Source organism: Anopheles gambiae, chromosome 2 (assembly GCF_943734735.2).
Source record: "Anopheles gambiae chromosome 2, idAnoGambNW_F1_1, whole genome shotgun sequence".
In the NCBI taxonomy this organism is placed as follows: Eukaryota; Metazoa; Arthropoda; class Insecta; order Diptera; family Culicidae; genus Anopheles; species Anopheles gambiae.
This window is the reverse complement of record NC_064601.1, coordinates 29,490,273-29,506,445: the sequence shown is the minus strand read 5'-3', so window position 1 is coordinate 29,506,445 and position 16,173 is coordinate 29,490,273. Positions and strand designations below refer to the sequence as shown.

Below are 16,173 nucleotides of genomic sequence, written 5' to 3'. Positions count from 1 at the left end.
AGAAAATACTACAGCGCAAGAGGATAACCATTCACTCCCTGTTTTATGTTGGAAATGTTGTCTCTGTGTGCAATCGTTAGCGGTGGTTTTAATAGACTGTGGGGCTAAGATGTTTGAACTCTTTTAAATATAGATGTTCATTACGGTGTTGGAAGAATATTACGTACAAACAAGAGGATTTATGTATGCCGCATAACTATGAAACGACGAAGCATACATCAGACAAGTTAGTTTTAGCAATCGTGTTCATCTTGCGATAGATAACATTATTTGCCTGTTTAAATTCTCAAAACCATCTGCCTGGCACACCATTAGAAAGTGCAGTTAAGAAACCCCGTCTTTAAATCGTTCCTAGCAAGTCCCTTGTAAACACATTGGGCACCAACAGAAGGGAAAGGGTCGGTTAGTGTAGGCGAATGTGAGAATGTTTGATAACATTTCATTCGCTCTTCCGCCGCTCCGGGTGCGGTAAAATTTGTAACAAAAAAAAATTGGCTTCTAAAGATGGTGGGGAAAGATAAACAAGATATAAAATTATCTCCATTATGTCATATCTCAACGTTAATTGGATAATAAAGTTGAAAGTTGGAAGAGATTGAGTTGTGCTGGATGCAAACTCTGCCGGCAGAAATCGGCAGCGGCGGAACGCGTTCTGGTGGGAGGATGGGGCAGAGCGGGCGAAAACGACATCATCTGGGCGCTGGTCAGAAGAAACGGATCGAGCCCAAGGGAGAACGGTGGCGGTAGGATACTAAGAGGTTCAAGTTCGTGTGCGAATAAACTCCACAGTAGTATTGTGAGTGTGTGTGGGCGGGCGATTCTTTTTGCTGGGAGTTTGAGCACCCATTTTCAACTGAAAGAAGAAGTGGAATCGCTCCAGTTTTTTTATGCTTAAAGGACTTAGTCTCCGTTTCGCTCATTTTTTTTGCAATAAGGACCTACGAGCAGCTGTCTTTCTATAGCTGGCACAACTTTGATCTTCAACTTTGTTTGGAGCTGTACTTTGAGCTTGTGGCATTATTCTTTACAATCACGCGCTTGAATCTTAAGAGAGTTTGTTAGGATGTGATGGGTTACAGCAAGGGAAGATGGGAAGTGGACTTTTCTACAATGTGCATGCACAAGTTTAAATATATTGCTGTAATTGTTTTAAATGCTCTGACTAACCCCACAGTTACATTTCATTTGTAGTTCAACAAGCATTTAAATTGTTATAATGAAAGACTGGTTGTACTGGATCGGTTTGTCCCACGTCCCACGTATTGTTACATTATCATGTTCTGGGTCTTACGTTTTATATATAAAAAAATCTTTAATACCAAAAGGAGTACCGATTCTATGCATAATTTACGAGGTCATTCTTTATTACATTTTTACTGAGTATTTAAGTACCGTTCTACTTAGGCACTTTACGATTCGCGTTAATGATAACATTTATAATGCGCGAAGACATGGTACTTGGCCTGACCCTTGCTTAATTCTTGCCGCACCAGCTTTATGTTCGCAATTACCCGTTTTAACGAGCATCTCGTCCTGTTCGTTGAATGTTGTTGGATGCAGTACTATGTATGGTTAGCCTCCTACTTGTATCAAATGAATAATATGTAAAACCAGCGAGCGTACCAAATAAACGAAAATCGATCCCTTACGCGACAAATACTGATCACAACTTACCTCACTTATTTCGTATCCTTGCAGCCAAAGCTGAAAGACGTGCAGTACACGTACTGCAGCACCGTCGGCACCAACCGGTACGTGCTACGGCTGAACGAGTCGAAAGTTCACGTGGACCGCGCCAAAGAGTCGCTCGAGACGGTGACCAGCATCGGCATGGACCTGTACCCGGGCATCCAGATCAGCTCGAAGGTGAACAAGATCAATGGGGAGCTCGATGACAGCAAGCGCCAGCTGACCGCCCTCTCCGTCATGCTGGACCGTCGCACCGTGGCCGAACACTATGCGGACGCCACGCGCAGCCTGTGCGAGGGTGGCTTACTCGGGCTGACGCTAATGCTGCTGGCCAGCTTAGTGTCGGCGGCCATTCTTAGCTTACTCGTGTGTGTCGATTCGCACACCTGGATTTATCTGACGAAAAAGTATGGCCGTACCCATACGCCCCGCGATGCACTTGCGATTTACTAACGTGTACTGCTTTCTTCTTTCGCTTCAACAGACGACCAGGATATGAGGATAAGGCAGAGACGACTCCACTCTTTCCGGCCGGCGCCAACGCCTCGCCCGGCGCACCGATAATTGCGTCCGGCACAATGACGGTCAACCGGACGCTGCTGCACGCCCAAACTGCCACCAGCAATGGGTCGACGGGAGGTGCTGCTGGAGCGGGGGCCGGCACCGGCACGCTCATCCCGACCAGTGGCCGTAACGGCACCACACACGGAATGCGCGGGTTTGCATCCTATAGTGGCGATGAGTCACCGCCACCAGATTATAACGTTGTGGTGCATGATAACAACAGGCATGGCTTATTTTTCTTATTTTTTATCCTAAGTTTACACCCACATCAAACGATCTTATCTTGTATAAACTCGGCAAACGGATTTTAATTCATAACTGGATGATATTTCAATAATGCAAGCGGCACATGCTGTAACGTTTGGACTGGAATTGGGCACATGTTCGAGATTCTATCAGTTATTTGCTTTGATAGCATCATTCGCAACCTACCCTATCAGCCATGCAATGTACATAGAATCACGGAGTCATATCATGCACATCAGCACACTTTTGTTAATTTATTTTCCCTTTATTAGGTTGATGATGCCCTTCGTTAGTTTTACGTTGTATTTATTGCACTGCAAAGCTATAGGTTTTTTTCTACACCGTTATAGTTTAGTCGTTAGCATACAAAACTTGCTAGAGGCTAGTCGTTTATCAATTGTGTAAAAGTTAAGGATGAATTTCCTTTTAATTGTCTAGCATATTCGTTTGCCGTTTTATGGTTTTATGGTATTAATTGACCTTTATACAATTTTGCAGAGCATCTGGGCATCACACTCTTGGGCGGCTACCGTCGCAACACGCTCCTATGATGGGTCCGAACAATGGCAAATATGCTACCCTAAGTAAACAGTGCAAAACACTTGAATCGAACGATTTCTACTGAGAATCGCCTGCCTGCAATATGTCTGCAGGCAGCAATAAGCTAGGTAAGGATTTAAGCAACAGTTATCTCTATTGATGCAACATCGTACGTTAACACGGACCTTTGTTTCGTTTCGCTACCCTTAGATAAGAAACTGACAGCATCTACCGCAACATTATCCGACAAAGATCCGCGTGACATCTCCAACAATGGGTTCAATCGCTTCGACCCGAAATATGTCAGCATCGGACCGAAAGCCATCCGCAACACGGTCAACAACGTAACGGCGAACGTAAACAAGTGTGCTACGCTGCGTCACGGTGGGCGGTACGGTGGTTCGCTGAGCGTTAGCGCGGGTATAGGTGGTAGCGGAAGCCATCATGGTTCGGCCGGTCTGGGTGGTGCTCGCTCGGGCACAAGTCCGAGCCCGAATCTCAAAAACGTTCAGCAACCAATGCTGAGCCACAGCCAAACGCAGCAATACAAGCAGCACCATCCGGAACGCCAACTGTCGGCTTCCGGGACTGGGTCGGCAAACGCGTCCGGCGGTGGTGGATCAGACCGCACCGAGCAGAAGCTCGCAATTTCAACCGTATCGAAAGAGTACAGCCAGCAGTCGGCCTCTTACTCGTGTGCCACACTGCCGTACAAGAAGCCGGGCAGCGGGTACACTGAAACGTCCATTGCACCCTCACCAGTAACCACGTCAATATTGAAGAAGGAAAGCAATCTCGATAGCCAGCATAACCAGCGATACGCCCCAACAGTGTACAGTATCGACACTTCTGCCTATCACCATCAGAGGGAAGGCAGTGGCGGTGGCGGTGGCGGTGGGTTCCATCACCATTCGTCCCAACCCTCACACCACCAACAGTCGTTGGCGCAAGCTCAGCAGCAGTCTCAGCAACAGTATCTGCAGCAGCAACTGCAACAGCAACTGCAACAGCAGCAGCAACAACAACAGCAGCAACAGCAGCAGCAGCAGCAGCAGCAACTGCAACAACAACAACAGCAACAGCAACAAACACACCACAGATCGCTGTCCAGCACGAATCAGTTGTATCAGGAGACGGGCGCGGGCTCTGCATTCGCTAGTCCACCGCCATCGATTGCGTCCACAGCGACGACCCGCTCGAATTTGTCGATCATTAACCAACCACTGCCAGACATTCCGACCAGTGCTGGTGGTGGTGGTGGTGGTGGTGGTGGTGGAAGTAGCTCAATCAAAAACAGCCAACAGCCGCTTTGCGCCGCCACGCTGAACCAGTACCGTTCGCTGCAGCGACCGCACAAGCAGCAAACCGGCAGCAGCGGGCTCTCCACGCTAGCGACCCCGACGGGAAAACCGACCGTTCCACCCAAGGTGACCCCACCGATGCTGCCACCGAAGAACCGGCACAAAGACGACGCACAGTACCAAACGAAGGCCGCAGCAATGGCGTCCGGTTCGGGCGGGTCCGCAATGACGCCGCCACTGCCATCCTCCCGGCCACAGCAACCGTTACCTCAACCACCTCCACCGCCGCCAGCGCAATCGCTTCACCATCACCACCACAGCCAGCCGGGAGGGCAGCAAAGCAAGGCACAGTCCTACGGTGGCGGCATGAGCATCTCGAGCAATTTCAACGCCATCCAGCAGCAGCTGCAGAACCAGCTCCACTTCAAGCAGTACCATCAGCTCACGCAGCAACCGTGGCAGCGCGAACAGCTGCCCCAGAATGTAGCGAACAGCAGTAGCACGTTTGGCAATTACGAGCGCCAACAGGCCGGGCACGGGACAAGCAGTCGCAACCGGTCGTACTCCGGGGGCAGCAGTAGCACCGATCAGGCACCGCACTCCTCCTCCAAACCGAGCAATATCGAGAAGGCCAAAAACCATCATCACTCGTCATCCGGTTCGGCCCAGCCGGCACCCACCGGTGGAGGTTCGATGGTGGCGAACTATCAGACGCTTCCGAAAAATCACCATCATCACCATTATCCACAACAGCAGCAGACACAACAGTCACAGCAACAGCAGCAGCAGCAACAACAACATCAACAACAACAGCAACAACAACAGCAACAACATCAACAACAGCAACAACAACATTACCTGCAACAGGGTCAATCGAATTCGTTCGGTTCTACCAACAGTGGTGGTCAACATCAGCCGCAACCGAAGAGCATCCTCAGCAAAACACGTCCCAACGAAACGCGCGAACGGGAGCAGCGCGAGCGGGAACGCGAACAGCGGGAAAGGGATCGGGAACGGGATCGTGATCACCACCGTGAACGGGACCGGGATCGCGACAGGGATCGTGATCGAGATCGTGACCGGGATCGTGATCGAGATCGTGATCGAGATCGCGATCGAGACCGCGACCGGGACCGTGATCGTGACCGAGATCGGGAGCGTGATCGGGAGCGTGATCGGGACCGTGACCGGGATAGGGAACGCAACCGTGATCGCGAACATCGAGAACGAGACCGTGACCGTGGTGACCGGGACAGAGAGCATCGCAACCGGGAGCGTGAGCGGGAAAAGGATCCGGACCGGCACGGTGAGCATGCCGAACGTAGCCACCATCATCGAACCAGCCACGAGTATCATCAGGACCCTAGCCACGGAACGCAGGCGAACAACAAAAACCCGAACGTTTACTACCGTTCCTTGCAGCGCGGCGGTCTGCAAGCCAATAACGATCTCTACTCTGTAACAGAATTGTGAGAAAGGTTTGACTTTTAAGTTTGTTCTTATGCTGCTTAAGTTCAACTTGCTCATCTCCATCCGACTACCACCAACACTACTACTACTATTACTACTACTACTACTTCTACTACTACTACGAACATATGCTCTCGATCGATCCTTGGCGATCAACTTTAAACGTGGGCTATCGCGTTCGGTACGCCCTCTAGAGAGCAGGTTTCTCATTGCGGCGTGTCGATATAGATGCCCCCGTTTGGTATCACCCGAAAACCTTTTCTACGTCCAGCCTAGGAAGTTATGTCGAATCCATTTACCCTTTCACTCGCGTTCTTATAAATTATACCAAAATTTCCGATTTGATATATATATATCGAACAAAAATCAATGCTCATACGTAACGCGACGTAGCTCGGGACAGCACTAGCACTTTCTCTGCGGCACCGAGAAAGCAGTCCTACCAGCAATAGAATAGTGAGATAAGCAAAACACAAAGCATAATAAACGAAAAGAAATTCAATGCAAATTTTAATACACAACCTCGATAGGAACAAACATCGCGACAACATATATAGTAAGCAAGCCTATAATAGTAACGCGTTGCCTACGTTGCGACATGTTCTCTGTTGTCTGTGCAAAAAGGCGTTTGTGGCCAAAACCGAGCAAAATGAAATGCGAAAAGGAAAAAAAAACTGTGCTGTTATGATGATGGCGGCATTAGCGGGGAGAAGCGTAACGTAAAGAAAATTCTAATGAACCAAAAAAAGAAAGAAAGAAAGAATTCAACTCTCAATTTTTACACCAGCTATTGTTGTCATGGGCAATGTGTCACGTCACTCTTCTGTACATAGAAAGCAAACAAAGGGAAAAGAGAAAAGCGGAAAAAGACTCAAGCGGAGTGCGGATACATTTTACTGTTAATGTTATGAATTACTGTCTTTTAAGACTAACGTAGTGCAAACAGAAATTAAAGCAAAACATATAAATAGGAAAGATCTCTTTACTCTATGAAACACAATAGAAACTTCAAATTAAATTCGCCAAACGTAAGCAAACAAATGAGACAAAACGGAGGGAGAAACGGAAACGGTTTGCACAGTTAGGAAGGAACACACCAGTTAATACACAGCTTTGTGAAGAACCATTTCGATCGAGATACATTTCTCCAATGGAGCAAACACCGGTGGTGTAAAAACAATTTTTCTAACGAGTCAAACAAATTTGCCAACAAGCGTAAGGCAGACAATTGCTCCGCACTTGGTTAGACAGTTTCATGTATTGGGAGTAAACTATTGGAAACAAAAACAGCAAATTCGAACCATGCAACGTTTTAACGAATACCGGCAATATGGACACATATTAGGGCGCAAAGAGAGATTAGGCAGGTGCAACCACGAGTCCCCATCAATGGGTATTGATGGGACAAAAATGAAACGAACATTGCACGTAAAATATTCTAAGCGATCGACCGCTCGACCTTTACAAGTTGGAAGTTAAGCAATTACAAACACACAAACACCTATTTCTCCACTTTTTGGTAGAAAGATTTCTCGTTTTTTTTTCAGTTTTCGTCAAAGCAAAGCATACATATGTTGCTCATATCTACACGTGTATCTTCCGTTTTTTCTTCTTTTTTTCATTCATTTGTTTCATTTAGCATTTAGCTTCACTCCACTACCAATTCATTATATTTACCCTACTTGCGTCAGTTTTCTTATCTAGCTTATTTGTTGCCTTTCAAGCATTTAGTTAGTTGTCCTAAGTTTAGCCTTTAATCTTATATTGTTCCAAATAATACGTAGTCTGAGCAGTGGGTGCGTGTGTATGCGCCTACACTATGATGCAAAATACGCAAGGGTAATGTTAGAGAGTTAGAAGTAAAGAAAACAAACAGAAATTTTTATACCAAATCACGTTAAGAAAAATGAGGAAAAATTATATAGATCTTAAAAAATAAAAATAAATTAAGCGTATCAAGCGCATTCTCATAAGTATGTATCAATTCCACGATAGATGAGAGACTACTAGAGACCGTTAGCGCGGGATTAGGGATTATTAGGTAACCGGTACACCCAACACAGCATATACACGATCACATTCACACATACACATATACAACCACACACACACCCCCCCAAGAAACAGGCATAAACGCTACGAGCGCCTCTTGCACACCGGACAAAGAAGAAGGCAGGAAGTAATTAAATACGATGATGCATTAATTAATTCTCGAAACAAATCAAATTCTAATCATAGTTGATGATAAAAAAAAAGAAAGACAAAAAAACCAACCCAGAAACACAAGAAATCTCGTTGCAAAAGCATTACATTCAAAAAGCGATAGGCGCATGTGTATCGTGTAACATTAATATTAAGCATATTGAAAAACGCATTACAACAAGCATTAAAAACGTTACAACCGGATATAGACGAACAAGTTGAAGTGGAGTGGACCGAAACACAGAAAATAAGAGAGAAGCGAGGGAGAGAGTAAATGAAGAAGTCATGATCGTTTGCACGTAAGCAAAGTAGTTTAGCTGTTAGTCAGTGACACAAGAATACTGCCATTTTTTCAAATGGCCCAATCCGTAAAAAGTCATGGAAAATAGGGACAGTAATGGTCGTCAGAAGGTGATGCTCCGTAGGTATATAGAAGGCTGTCGAAAGAGCAGGAGTCCTTCACAGCGAGGGAAACCATTCAGCTGGAATACGCATAAAACGAACGAATCACGAATGAGCTGTGGTCGATGGAATGGAACCGTGAAGCGCTAAAGCAGTTAGTGAGAGCAAAAACAAAACAAAAAGCAAAACAAAGCAATGTTTCGAGAGATAGTGCTGATGCTCAATACGAAATGGCGCAAAGCAGTTACACGATGATCGTGCCCATACACAGGTGCATCCTTCCGCAGCCACACAACACAACACGGTGGACGGTATAGAAAACACTGCGTCGGCGAACAACTGATGATAACGCAATGGTGAAGAAGACCGTAGGTATTTGCAAGCATTTTTCGGGTCAATTTATTACTGTATAAGGGCGGCAGGGTGTGAAATGTAAAAAAAGCTATTGAAATCCTTAGTAGTTAAGTAAGAGGAGCTACAATCAGCCAAAAGACAAACGAACGAACGAACGAACAAGCGAGCGTAGTTGCGGAAGCTTTGGGTTTTAATTGTTGGACAGCTCCCTGTGGTTGGTTTTATGTTTTTGCCACTTTGCTCTCTCATCAGCAACCACACAACACTGTTTCACGCGGCCCTTGCCGACGTTGGTGCACCCTCAGGCGTGGCGTAGTAATGTTACAGTATTTTAAATTGACTTCTAAACGCGGGCAGAAGTGATACACTGAATGTGGCCCGTGGCAAATGACAATGATTTTACAACAGCTTCAGTTGATTCAAGATCGGCTTTTAAGACGAGATGATGATTGGCGCTAGACCGACTACTCACCGTACCCGTAGTCTCATCTCATGATGTATGTGTATGTGTGTGTATGTATTTTCTTTTTTTTAAGTTCCGCCAAGTAGACTGAAACTAAGAGTTAACGATGCGAAATGGGAAAGCATAATAGAGGGACTGGGAAGTGAACATCCAGTGAATGTGAAGGTGGGAACCACCATGATGAGTGTAATAGATGGAATACGGCAGTGTTGTAAGCAAAGGAGTGAAGTTGGGGGGGGGGTTGTACTGTTGGGTTTTAAAAGCTAAAATTTAACCAATCCATAGATAAACCAAGTTTCCAAGTTTATGGACCGCACTGGCAGCAACTTCCGTGAATCTGTAAAAAAAAACAAGAAAAACCACACACCAACTGAGCTTTTCGATATCAGGCAACAATTAAATATACAGGAAGCAAGCACACACACACACACACACACACACACACACACACACACACACACACACACACACGCCATGTATTAATTTAGCATCCGGTGGCATTGCCTCGCCCCTTTCGCGAGAGGAGGATAATAGGGATTTTTTCCGTTACAACTGTCCTTTGATTTAAAACCATTAAACCAGTATTAAACCAGCAAATAGTTTTCTGGTTTTAAAGCAAACGAAAAAAAAAACAAAACAAACACGACATTAACTGGCTCAAAAGAGAGAAAAAAAACTATAGACGAGCGACTCAGGCGCATTACGGTTATGAAAAGAAAAAGGTAGAAAAAAACGTATAAAATGTAACAAAACAAACAAGAATAAGAAGAAAAAGAAGAAGAAGAAGAAGAAGAAGAAGAAGAAGAGAATTAGCAATTCCAGCCGCGGAAGCACTTGGTAAACTGTTTGAAGAACATGTAGATTATGTCAAAACTTTTAGGACTTATTATAGTACAGTAAGCGTAAGAGAGGAGCAAGTAAAAGAGACGCAAACCTTGTTAAGCAAAGAGCAGCGCAAGTTTCGTTGTGCAGATGGCAGTTGGTGGAGCAGGGCCAGAACGGATGATGTCCTTCGACGGTATCTGGATAGCCTGGGGTCCCGGTTTTACACAGAGCAAAGACATGGAAGGAGAAGCGATTGAAGAGTATGTGTGTGTGTGTGTGTGGGTGCGCGTGTGGTCGTTACAGTAGACCGATTGTTTATGCTGTGTGATGTTGCTAGTTTATGAAGGGTGCCATCTTGAATAGAACATGAACACAAATAATCGTAATTTTAGGACACGCAGAATGCGAAAGCACGTGCGCAAGTTTCACGACAGAGACAAGCAGCGCACTATAGTATAGCAGCACTCGGGGTTCCGTTAAGTTTAAATTTTAAGTGCTCGTTGTAATTCGATTTTTTTTTTGTATTTTAGTAGTTAGTTTGTGTATAGCTTTTAAGCTGATTCAGTTTAATGTTGCAACCGATTTTTGTCGTGATGAAGAAGATGAACCAAGAGTTCGAACGGGGAACGGACCGGATTTCAATTCAGCTGCAGCATTGTGTGTTTTCCTTTTGTATGTGCGCATGTAAACCAGAGCCGGCCGGTGCACGTGCTGGGTTCGTGGTTTTTTTTTTTATTGCATTAGTCATTAGTAAAGGAAGCGATATTTATTTCCTGTACAACTTCACTTGTCCGTGCAACACATTGCCGTATCGATTAGTGTTTCATATTTAGTCAGTTTTACTTCCGCAATGAAATACACAAAACCACACAGATACAAGATTGTGAAAAGGATTAATAAACAAATCAAAATAATTGAACACGTGCTTGCGTTTGTTTTGCTCTTTATTTAGTGTGTGTTGTGAAAAGAAAGGCAAGAGTTTTCTGCGGACAGAAAACTGTATTGTTGTATTCAATTCAAAGTGTAACGACCACGTGTTCAGTCTGGTCATGTTTTAAATTATTCTTGCTGCCCCAAATACGAACTAATTGATGGTGATAGTCTTGTAACATATCTATTTTCAATGGTCGTTTTATGATGTGTAATTTTGAAAAATATTTTTTGTTGAAAAAACTTTAAGACCGTTTTTTCGATCAACGTGCATAACGATTTTTTTTAAATAAACCGCGCTCGCTGTAATGACGTTTGCAAACTGTCAAAGTATAGTCAATTTCACTGTACTCGCGGCTGGCTTGTTGACAGCTGCTCACACGAGGTTTTTGTTTTCGTGCGGTCGCCAGTGCGGATTTGGCTCGTGTTTCTTCTACGGGAAAAACAGTTTCTACTTCCAATAAAAGATGGGCAAATCAAAGGCACACCGTATAAAGAAACTCACCGGACCAAAATCGTCCTTTGACGAACAGCCGAACGAAGGCCGCGTGTCCAAGAAAGCAAAACAGCCGAAAATCCGACTGCGCGCCGAGGAAGGCAACTATGTTGACTCGAAAACGTCGAAGAGAATTCTTGCGGTAGCTCGCAAACAACAGGCCGAGCTGAACTTCCTCGACAGCTCCTTTGGGCCGACGCCGCAAGAATCAGCTGCGGTGAAGAAACGGCAACGATTGGACGGTAAGTGGGGTGTGTTGACTGGTGGTAGATTCGGCCTTTGCTCTAAACTTTCGGTTCCCTTCGCAGACAGAGGATCCTCCGACGAGTCTGATCTGGAGGAGCACGATGAAGGCGACATTGATGGAGACAATTTGTTTGACGATATTAAAATCAGCGAGGAAGATGAGCGTGCGCTGCAAATGTTCCAAAACAAGTAAGTGTGTTCGCGGGTAGAGTGTAGCCGCTTTTGTACTGATAGTGGATGCTGTTTTTCCCCGTAGAGATGGCACCAAAACACGCACCCTGGCCGATATCATCTTGGAGAAAATGACTGAGAAGCAAACCGAAATTCAAACACAATTCTCCGACAATGCGTCACTCAAGCTGGACGAAATCGACCCGAACGTGCGCGAGATGTACAAGGGCGTGCGGGATGTGCTGAAGCGCTACCGTAACGGCAAAATTCCGAAAGCGTTCAAGCTCATCCCCAAGCTGCGCAACTGGGAACAGTTTCTGTACATTACGGAACCGCAGCAGTGGAGTGCGGCTGCCATGTTTCAGGCGACGCGCCTGTTTTGCTCCGGCCTTACCCAGCACATGGCCCAGCGGTTCTACAATCTCGTGCTGCTGCCACGTGTGCGCGACGATTTGGCCGAGTACGGGCGGCTGAATTTCTATCTGTATCGCTCGCTGAAAAAGGCCCTGTTCAAACCGGCCGCCTTTATGAAGGGAATCGTGCTGCCTCTGCTCGAGGCAGGTGATTGCACGCTGCGCGAGGCAATCATCATCGGCAGCGTGATTAGCTGCACGTCCATCCCGGTGCTGCACACGGCCGCGTGTTTGCTGAAAATCTGCGAAATGGAATACTCCGGCGCGTGTTCCGTGTTTATCCGCATCATACTGGACAAACGGTACGCCCTGCCGTACCGTGTGGTCGATGCGGCCGTGTTTCATTTCCTCAAGTTTGAGCAGGATAAGCGGGAGCTGCCCACGCTGTGGCACAAAGCGCTGCTTACGTTTGCCCAGCGCTACAAGAACGACATTTCCTCCGAGCAGCGGGACGCTTTGCTGCATTTGCTGAAGTAAGTGTGCTCAAGCGGTAAACCCCGAGGGAACGGTGTTTTGTATAACAGTGTACTATTTTGTTTTATTGCAGGAAAAAATCCCATCCCAAAATCACACCTGAAATTCGCCGCGAACTGCAGGCAGCCCAGTGTCGCGATGTAGAAGTTGGCCAGAGCTTAGCGCTCGAAGGGGAGGTGGAATTCGAGGAGGATAATGATTACACACCCATGGAGGATGATGAAATGGGTCACGGGTCACAGCGGGGATCGAAATCTTCCAGCGGACAGCAGCCCGACGAAAACATGGATAGCGATGAGGACGACGAGGATGACGACGATGATGACGATGATGATGAAGAAGAGTTGTAGTTTGTAGGGAAGAGGGAGGTGAAAACCGTATAATTTGTAATAAACTAAAATTACTCCATATTCAAACTCCATTTGATGAGCTTGTGTGGCATAAAGTATTTTTAAAACAAATTTTTAAAATAGGGTAACTGTACCAGTTTTCGGCAGGCTAGTGCAGCAGTTTCACAAAAATTGCTCACACATCAATATTTTTCATTATTTTTCTTGAAAGTGTTGTTATTCTGGTTGATAAACTATCATAGTATGTTACAATATTTTTAATTTGCCGGTTCAAAGTCCTTTTTCATAAATATTCGTGAAAATGCAAACATTGATTTTGCTCCTATTTTCGGCAGTTTGTTCCTATTTTCGGCAGGCTGTGTTCCTATTTTCGGCAGCGCGAATACGGGTCAGAAAATGTTTGTATCAATGTGAATATGTACAAAAAAATGTTTAAAGCAATTTAACACTCTTACTTTCCTAAGATTGGTGTTAAAAAGCACTTTAATTATTAATTTTATGTTGCTTATTTTGGCCCGGTTTGACAGCCATTTTGATGCGAAGTTTAAACAGAGCAGCCATTGACAGTTTGATGGTTATAGCCAAGGTGGATTTAAGAAGATCAGGTGGTGGATTGGCGGTTTTAGGGGGTCGCCATCTTGGAGAGACCTTATGTCATTTTACACATGAATGTAAACAACGCTCGTGCCGGCTGCAAAAATCATCGTCCATAAACAGTGATAGATACACGAGCTGCGTTCATATTATTTTACGTATATATATACATATATATATTATGTATTTGTCTTTATGTGTGTTATTTAAAAGCATTAACATTTGTTCTGTTGTGGCACAGTGCTCATTTTCGGCCAGAATCAAAATGGATTCTTTTTTATTATGTAGGATATATGACCTTCAGTTGCCGGCTGCAATCAAAATGGACATCCCCATTGTTCAACAAAACACCATTGAAGCGCTGTGTTTCCTAACCGTATTTCATTTCATAGATGAGCACATTATTATCATCTAATAATCTTTTTGCATTTCTCCTCTAGATTTCTGTATTTTTTAGGATAGTTCATACGTATACAGGCTGTGTTTTCGTCATGCATACTGTAGTGAAAACGACGGATACTTCCGTAACCTGATTCTACTCCTGCACTTCAACATTATTTCCCATCCGGGAAAGCAATGAACTTCGCACACAGATGAAAAGAAAAATGAATCTTTTACTGATAGATTTGCGATCGGCTACAAGCTTTTTTTTGTATTTTTAGGTTAGAACAGTGTATTGTAGCCCTGAGAAATGTTCGCGAACTATGTTCATACATTACGTATTTGGAATTGTAATGGGTTGCCAGAATTGCATTCACGGCCGCTTCCAAACATTCCTACTCTGACTTCGATTCCAGCTATATAAAACCAACGATAGCCGGTGCCGACTCTGGACGGCTGGAACTTTTCGACGATTCCGACGGCTCCCCTCGGCCCCAGAAGATTTCGAGCAAGTAGTTGTGCAACTACCCTCGATATGAAAAAATGACCAAAAGAGAGATATGAAATGACGAATGAAGTTGCTAATAGCGTGTTGGATCGTATACTTGCGCTGATGTAATGCAAAAAAAACAGATGAGAATAGCGGTAGTATCATAATAGAACATACAATCAAAGTGCCAAGGATAAGAGCATTAAGGGCATCAATGAGGATAGCGGAGCCAATGGAGTATTGTGCACAGTAGTGATGGGTAAAACGGCTCCGAAGTCGGAGACGGCTCAGGTCGGCTCCAAACAATTTCTGAGCCGGCTCTGCACCAACGGCCCCGCTTCAACGGCTCCGGAGCTGGCTCGTCACCAATAGCTCCGGAACCGGCTCCTCACCTAAGGCTCAGGAGCCGTTGAAGCGAAGCCGTGGATGTGGAGCCGGCTCCGGAGCCGTTGAAGCGAAGCCGTGGATGTGGAGCCGGCTCCGGAGCCGTTAGTGCGCTCCGAAACACCCATCACTAGGGCACAGGGTCGTCTAAAAGCCAATCCAAGACATACCAAGCATACAAAATAATAAGATAAATCCGCAGACCTATTGCTAGAAAGACTAGTTAGAAAGAAACGACAGGCGGAACCGGACATTATATAACCATTTCTACGAACCTGAGGTGGAGGCCATCTTAACCGGGTGAACGAGGCTTGGATGATATTCAAGCCAGCTCAGTATGATTGATTTAATATTGGTAAATTGATTGCTAACAATTAACAATTACATTTGGGCAGTATGTTTTGCCATTAATTGTTGAACATGTTTGGTATAATTTTATTAATTAGAATATTCAATAACAATAGAGAGCATTATGTTTATGTTTAGGAACATGTAGCATCGAACGTATTGTTTTACTTTCGTACATAATATGTTCATTGAGGGTCGCTTGTCGCTTGGTCCAGCCGTTTTCGCTTGTGTTTACTCTAGGTTGATTTATTTTAAAATGTTTTTTTTTTTTTTAATATCCTACTATGATCGTTTAAGTCGTTTGTCCAAGAACATATGTTATAATCAGTGCAGTTGCATTTCACTTGATTGAATTTGACAATGTAGTGAACAAAATTAGTGGAAAAGAGTGTTAAATCTCAACATAGATTGGCGATATCTTTGATTATAATTATTGATATTCCATATTGCAAACTTTTTTACCCGCATACTGGGATTTTTTTCGTTTATATTAAGTTTTAGGGATTTTTATTACGTTTGAAAAACATGTTTAATTGGCAATAGATATAATTAAATTTGATATAAAAATTCGGTCGAACGCCAGGCTTATTTACAAATTGCACTATATGATTAACATAAATACCCTAATTTACAATTTTCCTCATTTTTTTAGCTCCCTTTCTATTCTCATCGTGTGCTTTCCTTTTCAATGCCTGCCTTTTGTTTAACTCCTCTTTATTTTTTAAATTAATGTAGCGCATACGTATAATAATTCGCTGTTTTGAGAAGGCTTTTACAATTTCTAATGGCAGTTCAGGCAATTTCCTACTTATCTTATTGGTTAATATTCTTACTATACTT

The 16,173-nt window shown here is 44.5% G+C and overlaps 1 protein-coding gene and 1 pseudogene across 1 annotated transcript; both read left to right on the top strand.

Moving 5' to 3' along the window:
* LOC1273038 (protein tweety) overlaps positions 1–10,975 on the top strand; it is a 45,780-nt pseudogene extending 34,805 nt beyond the window's left edge.
* Positions 10,976–11,335: 360 nt separating this feature from the next.
* LOC1273040 (bystin) lies at positions 11,336–13,202 on the top strand. Its single transcript, XM_311981.6, has 4 exons — positions 11,336–11,724; positions 11,791–11,917; positions 11,985–12,785; positions 12,860–13,202. The coding sequence occupies exons 1-4, from the start codon at positions 11,454–11,456 to the stop codon at positions 13,134–13,136; spliced, it is 1,476 nt and encodes a 491-aa protein (XP_311981.5). The 5' UTR covers positions 11,336–11,453; the 3' UTR covers positions 13,137–13,202.
* The last annotated feature ends 2,971 nt before the right edge of the window (positions 13,203–16,173 follow it).